General features: G+C 36.2%; 1 protein-coding gene across 1 annotated transcript in view; it reads left to right on the top strand.

Annotated features, from left to right (window-relative positions):
• TBC1D22A (TBC1 domain family member 22A) overlaps positions 1-17,641 on the top strand; it is a 138,814-nt gene that overhangs the window by 14,462 nt on the left and 106,711 nt on the right. The window contains exons 5-8 of the mRNA XM_066550777.1: positions 5,704-5,774; positions 9,840-9,968; positions 11,112-11,174; positions 16,819-16,933. Coding sequence (XP_066406874.1) covers positions 5,704-5,774; positions 9,840-9,968; positions 11,112-11,174; positions 16,819-16,933 — 378 coding nt within the window. The remainder of the gene's footprint in view (positions 1-5,703; positions 5,775-9,839; positions 9,969-11,111; positions 11,175-16,818; positions 16,934-17,641) is intronic.

The following is a 17,641-nucleotide window of genomic DNA, read 5'->3' as shown; positions in this document are numbered from 1 at the left end:
TCAAAATAATTGATCTGGAAGTTTAGGAAAATATTAATTGTATTGAAACAAGAATATTTTTGCAGTACTCTCTTGATTGAAAATGTGTGTCTGATTTGTAGGTGCTATTAAAACTCTTGTAGAATGTCTGTGCTTGGGAACATGCTTGGTGACTCAAAACTAGGATGTCTAATTCCTTGGGAAATCTGCAAGGGGAAGGAGTTGCTCTAATGACAATTCATTGACGTTATGCTTTGACTAGGGAGAAAGGATTTTAATTAATTATTAAACCATTTGTCATTGGCTGAAATGTTACAAAGTTTATAAAATAGTTTGGGTTTGAAGGGACCCTTAAGACATCTAGTTCAATACCCATGCAATTAGCAGGGACATATTCAACTAGATCAGGTTGGTCTGAGACCCTCACCCAGACATAGGACATTCACAACTCCTCTGGGCAACCTGTTCCAGTGTTTCACCATCTTCAGAAAAAGAATTTCTTCCTTACATCTAGTCTGAAGCCACTGTCTTTCAGATTAAAACCCCTTGTCATATCAAAACAGACGCTGACAAAAAGTCTGTCCCCATTTTTCTTATCATCTCCCTTTAAGTATGGAAAGGCCCCAACAATGCTGCCCAGAGCCTTTTCTTTTCCAGGCTGAACAGCTCTCTCAGCCTGTCTTTATAGGAGAGGTGGTCCAGCTGATGCCTGATACCACGAGCTAAACAGTTTCCTTTAATGAAAGATCTTCATGGTGCAAATACAGCAAGAGGCACACATAATACAGTGTGACAATTTTATTAGTTTAACAAATTAGCATACTTAACAGAAATCATCCAATTAGAAGAACAGTTAATTAAGTAATCCCCCTTTTGATTCTGCCCCCCACTGAAGCTGCCCCTAGCTTCTAACCCCACATTTATTACGGATATAATACATAGTGAAAAAATAGTGGTTCACACTATAGAGGGAAGACTAAATAAGATTCCAGGAAGGTTAGCTTATTGTTCTAAAATTTAGGTAAGGGGGTAGGAAGAGTACTATAGTTAGTTAAGGAGCTATACAACTATACAATAATAGTCTACAGAGCTACAAATATATGGAAAATGTAAAAAGCCCAAAAATCTGTTTAGCATTACAGCCCCCTGATCATCTACATGGCCCTCTGGGCTTGATCTATAACGTCCATGTCTTCCTCTTACTGAGGACTCTAGGGCTGGATGCAGTACTCCATGCCCACCTGGGGCTCTCACCAAAGTGTGGTAGAGGGGGCAGAATTACCTCCCTTGACCTGATGGCCATGCTGCTTTTGAGGCAGCCCAGAACACGTTTGACTTTCTCACCTGTCCAGCCTCTTGTCCACCAGTACCCACCAGTCCTTCTCCCATGTGTATTGATCTAATCCCTCCATCCCCTGGCCTGTATTTATACTGGTTGGTTGCCCCAGCCCAGGTGCAGGACCTTTCACTTGTTCTTGTTAAACCTGATACCATTCCCATGATCCCACTTCAACTTGTCCAAGTCCTTCTGAATGGCATCCCAGCTCTCAGCTGTGTCAACCACACCACTCAGCTCAGTGTCACTCCAAATTTGCTGAGGGTACACTTCATCCTGTGGTATATGTCACCAACATGGAATGACGCTGGGCTCAGTATGCACTCCTGAGGGGCATCACTCATCCCTGATCTCCATCTTGACCATTATTCCCTGGATGTGCTCATTCAAGCAATTCTTCATTCACCAAAGTGTCTAGCCATCAACTCCACTTCTGTCTCCAATATAGAGAAGGATTTTGTGGGGCAATATGTCAAAAGCTTTACAGAAGTCTAAATAGATGACACCTGTAAAGCCTTTCCTTGTTCCACTGATTAGTCACTCCATTGTAGAAGGCCAAAATGCTGCTCAGGCAGGACTTGTTCTGGTCAGCTATGATGACTGTCTCAAATCACATCACTGTCCTGCACGTGCCATCACAGAGCTTCTAGGAAGGTCTTCTGTTCCATGATCTTTCCAGGCACAAAAGTGAGGCTGACCAATCTGTAGTCTCCAGGGTCCTCTTTTTTAAAAAAATTAAGTCTCTAGTGTCTCAAGATAACCTGAGAACTGAAATGTGAGTATTTCAATTACATGTGGTTATTTGATTTTTAGGAACTCACCTGTTGAGTCATTTGTAAGAATAAAGCCCGTCTTAAAGACTGTAATAGAGACACTTGCTGTAAAATTTAGTTATGTATGTCTAATAAAATGCACATGTAGTTAATGTATTTTAACAGCAGTATTAGAATTTGGCTTCACTGTCAGGCTTTTATGTATGTCTAAAATGATACTCTTGTGTATATGCTTCAATTTTTTTTTCTCTTCACCAGAAGCATTTTTATTTTATGTTATAGTACAGTTAGACTAAGTCTTCCAGGAGCTACTTTGGTCCTGCTGTTGTAATTGCTGTTGGAAAGTGCAGGGTCCTTTGTTTTCGTTCCTCTTGTTTTGGTGATGAACCATCAGAGGAAAGCATCACTTGATGCTTTAGCAGTAGTTGCATGCAAGGGTCAGACTGTGTGCTTTTGGGGTTTGCCACTACACCTCATAAGAATTCTTGTATAGCCCCTTTGAGTTTTCCTGTGTGCTCTTTGTCACTGGCCAAATAGTAGTTGAGCTCACTGTAGTGAAAAGTTAGGGCCAGAATTCTATATGTTTCTTTGGATTAGTCTGGGATCCTGGAATTTCGGAAGGCTATGATATAGGATAGCAGTCAGTGTGAAGAAATAGAACTATCACATACCCAGGGCTAATGGTTTGTAATGGAATTGACTTAACTCTCAGTTGTGCAATCATCTGTCTAACAGTCCTCTGTCCTGAAAGCAATTACTGTACCACTTATGAAAGCAAAACCAGAAACAAAAGCCTTGAGAAAGTTCAGAAGGATGGCATGACAACAGAGCAGAGGAGGTTATTAAATACAATAGAAGGTTATTAAATACAATCCAAAAGGTAAAGTTCTGTGTCAAATAAGGAGAGCAGAGAAGAATATGAATCCTGTCAGGCCAAATGAATGGAAGCATTTCTAAAAGAGAGTTTGAGAAACAACTTAGAAACATGTAAAAACTAGCTTTGAATGGGTGTTCTCAGATATATTGAGAGAAGGAGCATCGCTGAAGATTTGGTAGGCCCAGCAGGCAATCTAGGTGTAAAAAGAGCTCCCAGAGACGATAAGGCAGTGGCAAAGCAACGTAGATAATTGTGTTCAGCATGGAAGAATGTAGGGACGTATTCACTCCCAAAATCCTACATGATGGATAAATAGAGAATCTGTTTCAAATAAGTGGTGAAAAACCCCCATCATTTGTCCCTGGTTTTCACTTCCATGCTGAGATTTCCTTCCAGAAAGAGCAGTCCTTTTGAACCCACTCCCATAGTGTGTGTTACTGTTTGGAATTATATGATAGCCCAAGCTATCCTGAATTAAAGGAAGTGTATGTTCATTGCAGAATAGGATCGGGAGGGGAGGGAGGGAAAATAAGCTGTGTTCCAATTTGCTTCTGTATTTCCTATCTTTGGCCTTAAATGAGTTACTTAAAAGTAAGTGTAATTTTTGTACTTGGTGATTTGGGATGATCTGTCACTCAATCATATGCTTCACATTTCTGATTGTGACAGTAGATCTGCATGTTTTCCTTTTTTATACTTTTTCTTACTTTACATGTGCTGTTTTCAGAGGTTGGTACCCATGTTTGGGCATGGATTCCTATTGAGGTGAGTTAAGGGTGGAGCAAAAATATGGAAAGGTGAAAGATTAGAATAGGTTCGGTGGGTATAGAGTTGAGAATTGACAACTGTGTTACTAGAAAATAATAAAAGTGGTTGCTGAGTTAGAATTTATTTTCTATATTCTTCATATACTAACTACACAGTTTGTAAATGGTATGATTGAACATAAAGACAGCCAAAACTTGAAACTTGAGCAAAATGATTGTGTAAGGAAGTAAGAAACTAATGCACAAGATAAGTTTTCATTCAGCCTGGACACAAATAGATTAAACCCAGTAAAGTATATTTGTTCATAAATACTGCACAAGGACAAGTAGAGCAGGAATATGCACAGTTGGAGATTTTGATTTTGAAGACTTGAGGCTTTCATTGGTATTAAAACAATTGGAGCTAACTGTCATGCTTATGTCAGTGGAAGGGAAATATAATTTGTAGATTGTTTAGTTAAGGCAGATATTATCTCTTTTTTATTGTTTTTGTTCATAAACGATACAAAATACTGTTTTTCTACTCTTGTTCATGTTATATGTTTATTTTGCCTTTACATCTTCTGACCACTTCCTGCCTTTCTAGCTTTTAGAATATAACCAGTGATACTGTTACTTATGCTGTAGTGCTTGGTAGGGTGGGGATTTACTTGGAATCAGATCATGGTGGAATTGCAGAAGTGGTCGGGGCTGCAAGCCAATACTAAAGCTGCTTGGAGGCTGAGCAAACTCCCTGGGGTGTGGAGAACTACTGTAGGTGATGTGAGAAATTGCTGTATATAACAAACCACAGTGTGAGAAGCTGACACAAATTGTAGATGGCACCCTATGGTATGCCTGGATTTCACAAGTAGTCAAGAGAGAATTGTGTGAGAGGTGCCCAAACAGTGTCATTGTATGGAGGGAGGCACTGAGAGATCACTTAGGAAAGTGCAGTGTTACAAGAGCAATGGTGCCTGATAATCATTTCAGAAATTCCATATTTAGGTATAACAGTAGCAAAACTGGGACCATGAAGGGAAGAAATAATTGGAGTGGTTTGTTAAATGGGGCAGAGACAAGGAAGTAGCAGGGTTAAGGGATGTGACCAGCTGCTGTCTGGGGTTCGTGTTGGGCAGCTTGTGCGTGATGATCACAGCTGGAGTATGACAAATTAAACTTCTTTCAGTTGCTTATTGCATCTTTTTCTCATTGAATCCTTGTGTTTGCAGTGACAGCATACTCATAACAAAGTGTATTTGTGTGCCAGCCTGTGACTTCTTGAATTTATCTCCTAATCTGTCTGTTCTGTCTGACAAGTTCTACTTTCATTTTTTTTTGCAACTTTGGTTCACACTGGACTTTGGTAGTGTCATATTTTTCTAATGTTACTGATCCTTTGGTCATTTTTTAATTCTTCCAATGCTTCTCAACTCCTTGAGAGGAAGGATAAGGGGGAAATTTATTGTGAACTGTGGAATTTCTTGGGGTTATGTGTATAAGCATGCTTTCATGTTTCCTCCATCCATGCATATTTAGTGTGCAGAAGTACTGTGAACTTCTTAATGTTTTTTGAAAGCATATGCTGCTGCTCCTTATTTTGTGCAGACTTTAATAATGTAACAACTGTTTTACCTGCTTTGATACACTGTATTCCTTTCTCATGTATCTCAAAAATATTTGGAAGAATAATACATTTATGTAGTGGGTTGCCAACTGTGACAATATAAGGCATGTATACCAAACAGTAATGCTGAGAAATACTCCAGAGAGTTACCTTATCACACTCAGTACCTATTACCATAGGTGTCCCTCTGGATAGCAATTATCCAATATTTTATTAATTCATTAGGATTGCCCTATATTTCTGTAATCACTGGATTTTCTAAGAAGACTATTGTTGTGAATGCCTTTATGCTAATTTGAATGTATCTGTGTATGTAAATTGGTAGTAATTTCCTTGCTTCTTATGAAACCATTGTGTTTTAATAGATGAATTGAGAAAATTGAGTTGGTCTGGCATTCCCAAACGGGTTCGTCCAATTGCATGGAAGCTTCTTTCAGTAAGTTGTATTTTTTTTATTTTATTCTTCCTCTGCATTTAGTACTAATAGCTTTTTCAAGCATTGCAAATGATTTTACTTGAATTGTAATCCATCAGTGATGGTTGGAAACGTGTCTTGTGCTGAATTGTAATGGAAGTTATGTTCTTTTACTCAATTTCAGGATTAATCTATCAAAATGAAAAGAGGGGGATGAGAAGTAGTAGTAAATCGTGCCTGCTGTATATCTTTATTTTTCAGCCTGGCTTTCTGTGAAAGAAGGGCTCATGATAACAGTGGCTTCTTTCAACCAGTTTTGATGGAATGGTGGAGAGTTCAAAGACAAGTACATTCTTAACAGCTTTCTTGAAAACAGACACATAGTAGGGAAAGCAAAGCCTACGAAAGGCTTCATTCTGACTTCACATTAAAGTAACTGCAAGAAAGGATTAACACTGTAGTGAGGAAAAGCAGTGATAGGATCTATAGGTTTTTTTGGCTGATTCTTCTATAGTGCTTTAAGATGAACAACTCTGAACCACTGTGTCAATTGAGTTGTGGCATTGGCTCTCCTGATGTCAGACCTGTGAAGCAGTTCAGAGGCAACCTCAATAAAAAGCTAATCACTTTTTTGCGGTGCCAGTTTTTGGCTGGCTGAGCACTCTTCTCTTTCCCTATGGCCAGAGGATACTGCCTTGGCTGTAGCTTAGGAGTAGGCTTGGTGAAGTACCATGGAGGTGTTTCAGTTGGGCATGTGGGAAAAGCTTGTGGAAATAAGTGATTCACTGGGTTTGGTGTTACAGAATAGGATTTTTTTCATCTTGGTGTTTGCACTATGTTTAAAAAGGTTCTTCTGCAAAAATGCAGTTCTTCATAAAGGTATTTTTCATGTCTATCTTTTCAGCTATAATGCTTGTGATGACAACTAGTTAAGCATTTTAGCTGTTGTTTGTCTGCCTGTGGTTGGGAGAAAGTTTATGAGGATGTTTGTATTAAAAAGAAGCAGAATTCTCGTGATGTCTACTCTCCAGAGGCTGTGAAAGACACTTTCTCAACAAATCTTTGTGCATTTAAGAACTGTTTAAAATTCTGAATTATACACACACACCAGTTTAGCACTATCGAATTTCTCAGAGAGTAGACTTAAATAGCTTTGCTTTTTATAGAATAATTCTGTAGGGAATGCAAAGTATTTACTTCAGATTGACACTGATTTTCAGTGACTGAAAGAGTCTTTCTTGTTGATGAGTTCTACTAAATTTGCAGCTTAGTTCCTTCTAATGCTAAATGCAGATGCAGTTTAATGGTGGATATTCAAATATCCTGCTGTAATTGAAATTAAACATGGAGCTTACAATTTATTTTAGTTCTGTTTCCAAAGCTATATGTGACTTTGGTTGTAAAAAAGGCATTTTTTTTCACTTGAAGTTTAGAATGTCTGCTTTAAAATACTAAAAGTAAGAAAAATTATGACTAACTCAAAGTTGACTTTGAAACATAATAAGCTAAAGCATAAGCATTTTAAGTTCTGAATCAGAAGACTGACAGTGGGGTTTAGAGATTTGGAATAATGCAAATTATAAAAATATAAAATGAGCTGACTCCTCTTGCTTTCTTGTAAGAGCATAGGCTTTCCTGGAGCTTTAACTTAAATCCAGAAGTTGATTTTAATTTAGTATTCCTGGTCTAGAAAAATGCCTAAGTGTAGAGTTCTCTTGTTCTGTTGCTTTAATTCCAGAATCTATTTCAGTTCAATTTGCAACTTCATCTTGCCATATCTCTGCAAAAACCTGCTTTCAGATTGCATTTTTGTACTTTATCAATTAAGTTGATTTTCTTTTGAGTAAGAGATTTATGAAACTGGCTTTTTTTGTTTGTTTGTTTTTTCTACCTCCAAATGGCAATATTTTGAAAATTCTTAGCTTTTCTTAAGTAAGTCCTGCTGCGATTTCTTATCTATGTGGTCCTCATTTAGTATGTTTTGGAAACTCAAAGTCTTTTAGTAATCATTACTTTCCTATACTGTAAGGCAGCATTTTCTTTCATCTTCTTTCCCAAGTGGGAAAGAAAAGTGCTTTCAGTTTTTTTGGTCATAAGCTCCACCATGCTTTTCTGCTGGTAACCTAATAGTGACCTACTGTTAATGCCCCAGGTAAGGGGGACTAATAATGGTAATCCCAGGCAGTGTTTAAAGCCAGGCTGGATGGAGCTCTGAGCAACCTGGTCTAGTGGAAGGGGGGTTGGAGCTAGATGATCTTTAAGGTCCTTTCCAACACAAACCATTTTATGATTCCATACAGTCACCAGGAGCTCCTGGGGAAATAAGTGTTTGTAAAAATCAAGTGATATTTTGATTAAAGATTTGTTGCAGTACTAAAAAAACAATGAGACAACTGAAGAAACCAATGTATATTATGGTTTTAGTTTATGTTTGTTCCAAAATTATTCAAAAGTCTTATTTAAAAGGCCCAAACTTAATTTTTTCTCAGGGAACAGAGTATACTTGGTGGTATCTGAGGCAGATGGTGATTGTCTTGTTTGTAAAACCAGCATAGAAATTGGAATTCTAAAAATATGATTTAACAAAGTGATCAGTTATTTGTTACATAGTCAGCATGTTAATAATGTTAATAAGTGTTTGATGAAGACAGTTTTTCAGTATAATACTCTGTTGATGTTATGCATGTCTACTGGTAACAACATATTTAAAAAAAAGGCATTATTTATTTTTAAAATATAGCAAAAGTGTTAAGCACACTGTACCTAAACAGCAAGAAGAACTGCAGAGGCTCTCTTTTCTTTTGAATAACAAAACCAAAGATATGTTTGTAAAAGCCTTTAGAGGAAATTAATGAATAAACGGATTAAACTTTCCACCAATTTATTCACTGCTGAGACGTTGCAAGCCTTCCCAACTTTTAAAACCTAATTTGTAAAGTGAACAGGAAACACGACATGTTGAATTGAAAGATTAGTTCGGTCTTTGAAACCGAAGAATGGTGAAAAGACTTGCTGAGAAAGTATTGGTGTGCTTCAAGCAATCACATTTGATTTAAAAAATGAATTATTTTCTAAAGCAACCAAATAAGATATCCTACAGGGAAGAAACCACTACTGTTGAGAATAAATGGGAACACTAGTCTTGAGAATAAATTTATTTAATTCAATAAAATTATTGAATAAATTCAATATTTAACACAAAACACTAGGATAGGATATTAAATGTCAGAAAAAGTCTTTAGGAAAACTGAAGCTGGTGAGGTTTAAAGTACTTGGAATCAAACACAAGTCTGTATATCTTAAAGGAATTAATTTTGAAAAAGAAAGTACCTCTTAAGGTATCTGAAATGTAATATGGCTTGTATATTCTCCTGTCATTATAAATGAAGTAATTAAAGTGTACAGGAATGACATTTTTAATGATTTTAATATAGTAACATAGAAATGTTTAGGTTGGAAAGGACCTTTAAGGCTGTGTAGCCCAACCATAAACTCAGCACTGGCAAGTCCACCAGTAAACCATGTCCCTAGGGGCCACATCTCTGTGTCTTTTACTACCTCCAGGGATGGTGACTCAGCCGTTTGCTTGGGCAGCCTGTTCCAGTGCTTGATAATCCTTTCCATGAAAAAGTTTTTCCTGATATTGAATCTAGCCCTCCCTTGCCAATGTATGTAATTCCTACTTAAAGGCAATTTTTTTATTAAATTTAAAAAATTTAATAAAATTGCTCCAATACTGGCCACATAGAAATTAAGCAACTTGCATGTTTTTAAAGTTACCTAAACTAATTTATCTAAGCTTTTCTCCTCAGAAATCAATACCATCTTAGTATTTTTGATGAGAAATCGCATTTTGTAGAAAAAAAGGCAAAAAAAACCCAGCTGTTTTTATAAGATGTTTCTATCTGAACTTTTATTTGAGTTGGAGGGATTAGAAAAAATAGTTTAGTAAAGGATTATTTAGATTTGTGTGGGAGTACATGGCACTGCGTCAGTTTGTTAGGTCTCTTGTCACATCTAATCAAATGCCAGCAGTGCTTTTTGTAAGCAAAGAATAATATCTTTATCATTTCACTGTTTTCTCAGGGCTATCTTCCTGCAAATGTGGACCGAAGAGAAAGCACTTTACAAAGAAAACGCAAAGAGTATTTTGCATTTGTTGAACAATACTATGATTCCAGAAATGATGAAAACCACCAAGATACCTACAGACAGGTAGAACACCTGATTGAATTGACTTTTATCTACAGAACATTTGCTAAAGGACTTAAAGATTATTTTTGAACTTTGCTGCTGTTTTTCTCTGTTTCTTTAATCATATCAGATAGACAGCCCTCTAATAATTTTCCTAAATTTTAGAAGAAAAACATGAAGTAGTTTTCATCTGAAATTCGAAAAAGTGGATTTCTTTTAACGTTAGCATTAGTGTTGCCATGGTTTTCTGTTTAAAAATAGTTGCATTTTCAAATCTTTCATCTTCCGCTCAAACCCCCTTTCAAATAAGTGAAGATGGACAGGGAAAGTACAACAGTGACTGTTTCTTTCTGCTCCAAACTTCTGTATAAGAAGCTGAGACTGTATATGATGTGCAACATAAATAAACATAGGGGTGTCAAACTTTCACACTCACCCAGATAAGCAGATAACTTTTCTTCAAGTTTTGTATTGAAATGAGTAGTTTGTAACACTGAGCGATGATACTTCAGCCTTTGTTGGGACAAAAGAAGATAAGATCTTTCTTTCAGCTTCAAGACTAATCTTTAGTAGCAAGTATATAGCATCACTAACATAAGGCTTATGAATAGAAGACAAAATCATCACTTGAGCACTCTGTTGCATGAAAGTCCTTTGTGAAGTGAGGAAAAAAAACTTAAGAATATTGGTACTTTTGTGCTCTCTTCTTGATTGTCAAATACATTAAAATGGGTGCTAAACTCTTCTTTCACCTTTGGACATTTGGACTTGATGATCTTACAGGTCTTTTCCATTCTAAATGATTCTATGATAGTGGGAGTTGAATATGACTTCACAGAAGTAGTAGTATGTATTTACTCATAATTACCCTATGGTAATGAGTATTGCCAATATGATTATAATTTACAAATAATTAAAATGTGATGTAAGGATCCTAGAATGTGAATACAAACATATGTGGTTTTAAATTTTGCTTCATTGAAAGATTGACTTAAAGATTTGGCTGTACCTTTTGAAATACAGTAAAAATCCATGTTATCCCAAAACTAATTATACAATGGAATTACAACGAATAGTGTAAACCAATAGAATTATTTTAAGTATCATGTTGCTTAGAAAGTGTGCTGTTGGTTCCTTTTACAGTATTCTTCTTTGTCTAATTAGATCCACATAGATATACCACGCATGAGTCCTGAAGTTTTAAGACTTCAGCCCAAAGTAACAGAGGTAAGAATGATATATTTTCTTTTTGTTAGAGGAAACATTTTATTAATGAATCTGATATCACGGTTTGATTAATAATTGGTTTCATTACACTTGCTATTTTGACTTCAGAACAAGCTTAAGTAAAAAAAAAGAGGACATATAAGTAGAGATTAAGAAGAGCAGTGTAAGTATGAGTTATAAAAGCAAAGACACCTCATTAATTTCCTGTACTGAATTAGTCAGTTTTTATTGTGGTCTTGTGCCCTTGAGGGTTTTTTCCCCACTTTTTTTCCTTTTTATATATTTTGTTAATACTGTGTTTCGTAAGTAATCCAGCGCATAATCCTGTGGTTCCATGTATTTGTCAAAATCATTTAAGATCTGGAAGTTCTTAGAGTGTTCCACTTGGGAAGTTCTCCTTTTTGAATTTGTAGCAGGACTGGTTTGAATGCCTTATCTGATTTTGCATCCTTGTAAGTTTTGTATGTTGCGTACACAATTTAAATTGTTTTACTACTATTATAACTATATAATTAATGTAAATATATAATAATGTGATTACATGTGATTAATGGTAAATGTATTAATCAAATCAGCCTATGTCGCTGGGGAATTGAATCTCATGGGGACATTTCATTTTGAAGTATATAGGTCATAAATAGCATTGATGATATGGATTAACCTTTTTCAGTTATTTAATTTAATTCTTCAACTTACACTCCTTTCTAATGGTTCTAGTTAGACCTTCAAGTGTATTGCCATGAAGCTTCTGTTCATACAATTACAGATCCAAATAGAACATAATCTGGTTGTTCATTATGAGAACTTAAATGCAGAACTAGCTTTCATTTGGTTTTCCATTGTTCCAATTATTTGTTTAATGGCTGCGCTCTTCCACACCTTGGAGAATTGGTTTGAAGAAATAGCCTAGTACAGTTCGAAAAGAAAAACCTATAAATATAGGGCTTTCCACTGCTTTCTGCACAGTGGTGTTTTACCTGGGCTGTTCTAGGGATGGATCGAGGAGTAATATAAATACAATCAAGGGACACGAACAAAGCAATACTGGCAAGAAAGAAACTATTAAAGAAATTAATTAGATCAGTGGGCTACTGAGAGAATGGGCTTGCATCTGTCTTTTACTCCATGATCTTAATCAAACTATACTTGCTTAATGCCATTGTAAAAAAGGGTCATACCACCCAATTTCTCCAATGCTTCTTTCTCTTGCTTTCTGAGTTTCTGGAGACCTACCATAGCACCATCAAATCCCTCAGGCCCACAGGGATGCTTCCCTCCTCCCAAGGGCTCTTGCAGATAGGGTGTGTAGTTCCCAGAGCTGATTCTTCTAGAGAGAGAGAAGATGGTGCTGGTCTCTGGTGAGCAACAGTCACTTCCACCTTTTTAAAGTGAGACCACAAGGGTTATAAAGAGGAGAGGGGAATCAGAGTAAAGGTCAAAGATAGTGTAATCCTTTAAAACATATGTGCAAAACCATTGTTGTGGGTATTATGGTGAGTTTTGTGCATACTTCTGATGCTGCAAAGGTTTAGAGTAATGGTTCCTCTACTGGGAACAATCTCCCATAGAATGAGATGAAGAGACTGTAGTTGACAGAACTGGACAAAAGCACTGGTTAAAGCTTCAGAAAGACAGCACATGTATAAACCTCACAGTCTCCTGACTTAAATTTTCAAATGCTGCTATTCCAAGATTTTTGCTGTTCTTGGTGCTATCAGTCTCTGTTGCCAAAGAACTTTTAATTAGAGTTAAAAAGGCTGTTTTAATTTTTTATCTGATCTCAGAGTTTGGTTTCTGTAATAAAATGTTGCAGTTTAGAAAAAAATATTTTGAATCTGATGTGCTGAAATAACTAGTTATTATGTGTTCCCTTTAAAATCAGTTTAAAGCGTTTCTTTTTTATGGGAGTTGAATGGATCCTGAGTGAGGAGAAGGCAGTGTTGGAGCAAGGATTTAAAGGACTAAAAATGTCCTAATAGTGTCCCTGAAAAGGAGAACAGAAGAGTGGGAGGTGGTCTTTCATACAGTGCGGTCAAGTTAAAGACTACTTATTATTTAGTTGTAATAAATTTGATTGGCTAATGGACTGGTCTAATTTATTATCTTTTCTTACTTTAACTGTATTTTGTTGAAGTGGAAAGCACATGGCTTTATACTTCCCATCTATGCTTGCATATTATGCATCATAATTTCAAGAAAACTGCACAATTTAAAATAGTTTAAATTTTTGTCCTTCCTCTCTTTTTTTTTTCCTTTCCCTCCTCTACTTAGAAAACAAAAAGCAAATTTTCAAAAGCTTTTGAATTAAGGCTTTGGAGGTTTTGAAGTTCCTCTGAGGTGGGAAAACCCACAAGTAATTCAAACTTTCATTTCAACTGATGGATTCTTTTCTTTATGTATATGAATATAATTCTTGCTGTAATTATGAATGAGAATCAAATTCAAAAGAGAATAATAGATTGGTAATGACATCTCATGAGATGTAGTGGCTCATAGTAGAAAAATAATTCTAGTTTTTGTTGCTGGTTTGGAAATCAAGAAGGGATCCTTTTGGGAAAGTGACCTTTTTAATGAGTCCTATTTGAATACAGTCATGAGTGTTGTATAGAAACTTAAATCAGCCTGCTGTTCAGGTTTTCAGTGCTCATTTTTATTGATTCAGAACAGTAAATGAAACTTTATGAAAATGGATAGGAAACTGAAAATGCTATTCAGTGTGTATTTCAGAATTTCTGATTGGAAGTATTTGGGGATATTAAAGCTGATGTGCCATCACTAAGTGGTGCTTCCTGCTCAAAAATATAACACCCCCTGACCCCCCACCACCCCAAGCAAAGGCAAACACCACCCCCTCATACCTGGATTTTAAAAACATTTTAAAATCCATAGGCTTCTCAATTTGCAGTGCAAACAGTATCCTATCTGGTTCTGAGGAAATGAAAGGTTGATGGTACAAATTTGTGAATTGTTTGACTTCAGACATGCCTTCATGAAAAAACACTACGTTTATAGTTTCTGCAGTGGTATTTTGATTGATTGTTCTTACTGAATTTGGTTGGTTGTTGACTGTGCATATTTTGTAGCCCCATCACACCATGAGTTTTTTATTTAGCCTAGTGCATAACCCTATTCTGCATTCTCCAATTGCTACTTTAATAGGTTTCTCCTGTCAGCTCATTCTGATATTTGTTTTTTGAGAAAGTTGTTCGTATTTGCAGTATGTTAAACAAGTCCTTTTTCAGAAATGAAACACAGAATGATAACTTTCATAATATTGAGAAACTACTGTTGCTGAAAGTAAAAGTGGCAATGGACAGAAGCAGGCAGAGTAGCTGTGAGCTAACTAACCTTGCTAGATTGGCAGCTTTCCAGCAATACTAAAAATATTACATAAACAGCTGTAATTTCATCAGGGTATGATTACATAAAATGTAAAACCATGTTGTAAATGGCTGAGTGTAAAATCTTTATACAATTATTGATAGACAGTGAAACACCACTGGCTTTTGCTTAAAGGGCAGAGGTTTTTTTTTGTTGTTTTTTTTTTTTTCTTTTTTTTTTTTTTGGTTTAATATGCAGCTCTTGTTAAAATGCATGAGGTGACAGAACTAGTACCAAGAATTTGTAGCTAAAGGAATAAGCATCTTGGCTAATGGAAACAAGAGGCTTCTGTGGAGGATTTGCTAATGTATACTTCCCTTTTTGCCTAATCTCTGAAATCACACTGCACAAAAACTGAATCTCAGTTGGGGTTGTAATGGATCAGATGTGAGCTATCTTAAGATTTGTTTTTCAGTGCCCACCAAAACTTTTGGTACTTACTGTTGTTGACTGTCTCCCCTGTTCTGTGAATTTTCAGCCAGGGAAACATGAAACCTGGAGGACAGTTGACTGTCAAAAGAAAGCCTATAGGAGAAGGATAGAAGTTGATATTTGAGACTGGTTTTCAAAGCAAAAAATGCAAATATTTTTCAGCTTCAGGTAACTTATGTGGAAGCCTGTGATGGGAATTTCAAGCACCAGGATGTGAGTCCTTTATGCTAAGACCTTTCCTTACTTAAAAATGACTGCAAGAGGACTTTTAAACTAAATAATAAGTCTTTATTTAAAGTTGAATTAAAACAGTCAGCTTATTAATCTAACAAAAACTTAAAGTGAGATTGAATATGAATAATCCTGACTTCACAAATAAACTTCCTCCACCTCTTGCATCCTTTCAGGGCAGGTTCTTCACTGGCTTTCTTGAAGCCTGAGCATTTGTTGACTTCTGGAGTTGCAGCAAACCACAGAATCCTTTGGGTCCTTCCAAAATGTCTCCTCATTTTATTATTGAGGCCAGATCTGAAGAGCAGTATAGTTTGTGCTCTCATGAACGAGCAAACATTCTTTTGTTTCAGAAGATTATATTTCCCTGATTGCATGGCTGTAGTTAGGACAAAGCGCGTGGCAGCTTTCACTCTGCTGCTTATTTGCAGTCTTTCAAAGGCACGTAATATCTTCAGAAGCAAATAATTGAGACAAGATACAGCCTCTTACAGACCTAAATGGAATCAGAAAAAAGTTCTCTGATTTCTGTGCTCTCTTCTCTTCTCACACTGAGACATAGTTTGGCCTCATGAGCTTTTGCAGTACTAAACTTCAGTTACAGATACCTAAGCTTCAGTTTATGGAGTTGAGAGGGTGAAGTTCTGTGATATGGCAGGCAGTTGCCTTATTTCTACATTTCCTGATTGTTTCAGGTTTTTCAATAACTAGTATGCAGATGCCTGGAGTGTATAACTCCACACTGGAGTATTAGGCAAGCTTAACTTTCGTGGAATCTCTTTTTATGGGCATGTTATTAAAAAAATCTAAACTATATCAAGTCTTTCTTTCTGTTACTTAGGGATAAATAGAATATTTAGTAGAATACTTCTTTCAAAGAGATGAAAAATTATGGAAAGATAATTTCATATGTCCTTCCCTTGAGAAAAGAGGAATTCGGTATTACTGGAAAAGCTCCAGTGAATAAGAGCTACTTTGTATTAACTACTGTAACTGAATTATAAACTAGGCTGGTTTTAACATGTGCTAATACCCTGAAATTGCTTCCTTTTGAAGAACTGAGAAGCTTACATAGCACTGGGAGTTGGTTATGAATACCAGTGTTCATTTATGCTTTTGTATGCATGATTTTTATACTACTTAACTCCATGATATGAAGTTTATCTGCAAGGATATTTTCAACATCCTCACGAGGCGAGGCAAATGGGCAGGTACCAATCCCTTCACTCTCAGGACCAGTGACAAGACTCAAAGAAATGGCACAAAGCTGAGTTGGGGGAGGTATAGGTTGGATATCAGGAATGGGCTGTTCACTCCAAGAGTGGTTGAACACTGGAACAGGCTCCCTAGGGAAATGGTTGCAGCACCAGCCTGACAAAGTTCAAAAAGTGTTTGGACAGTGCTCTCAGGCACATGGAATGATTCCTGGGGTGTCCCTGGGTGTACAGGGCCAGGAGTTGGACTTGGTGGTCCTGATGGGTCCCTTTCAACTCAGGATATTCTGTAATTCTATGATGTTATGATAATTTACAAGTATCTTGTTGAAAATGTGCTAATGACTTGTTAAATTAAATTGATGGTTTCTTTAACTCTTTTTCAGATCTTTGAAAGAATTTTGTTTATTTGGGCAATACGTCATCCAGCCAGTGGATATGTTCAGGGCATAAATGATCTTGTTACTCCTTTTTTTGTCGTCTTCGTTTGTGAATACATAGGTAAGATTTGTCTTAATACTGAATTATGAAATTGTATTGGTTTTGAAACATCATTTTTGTTTTAATCTAACAGTTTGGATGAGCTAATCAAAGCATAATTTGATACATGCATTTTATCATAAATGTTTGTAATTATAAATCTGTATTGCTTTAAATACATACTGAGAAGCAACCAGATTTTGAGTAGTCAGTGAAGTTCAGGAGCCATCTTGATTTCTGCTTAAGAAGTCTTCACTGTTTTATTTTCTCTTCTAATTCATGCTTTTTTTGAAAACTTTATATTGTACATATGAACCGTGCAACAGCAACAGAACAAAAAATGCCTGCCCTGCAGGAAAAAAAAAACCACTAAAACAAAAAAAATAACACATGAAACATGGATATTTTAAAATCAGTTGTGGGGAAATTGAAATCAAGGGAACCTATTAAACTGCATCTGTGACGGAAGTAATGACATCCTGGAATTAAGGTCTGAAAAGTAAGACAACAGTAATCAAATTTCTCTGGTTAAGAACTCTGCTCTTCTGAGACTTACAACATTGGTAATAATGGTGGTGTCAACAACTCCATTTGTGTTGAGTTTTTTGCTTTATATGGGAATATACTTTTGAAAAAATAAACAACTTAGATGTGGGTTAAATCTTAAATTTACAGATTTGTATTTAAGTTGTTATAAGCATTATGAGAATGACTGATATTAACAATAAG

This window comes from Molothrus aeneus, chromosome 5 (genome assembly GCF_037042795.1).
Source record: "Molothrus aeneus isolate 106 chromosome 5, BPBGC_Maene_1.0, whole genome shotgun sequence".
NCBI lineage: Eukaryota > Metazoa > Chordata > Aves > Passeriformes > Icteridae > Molothrus > Molothrus aeneus.
This window is presented reverse-complemented; position numbering and strand designations above follow the sequence as displayed.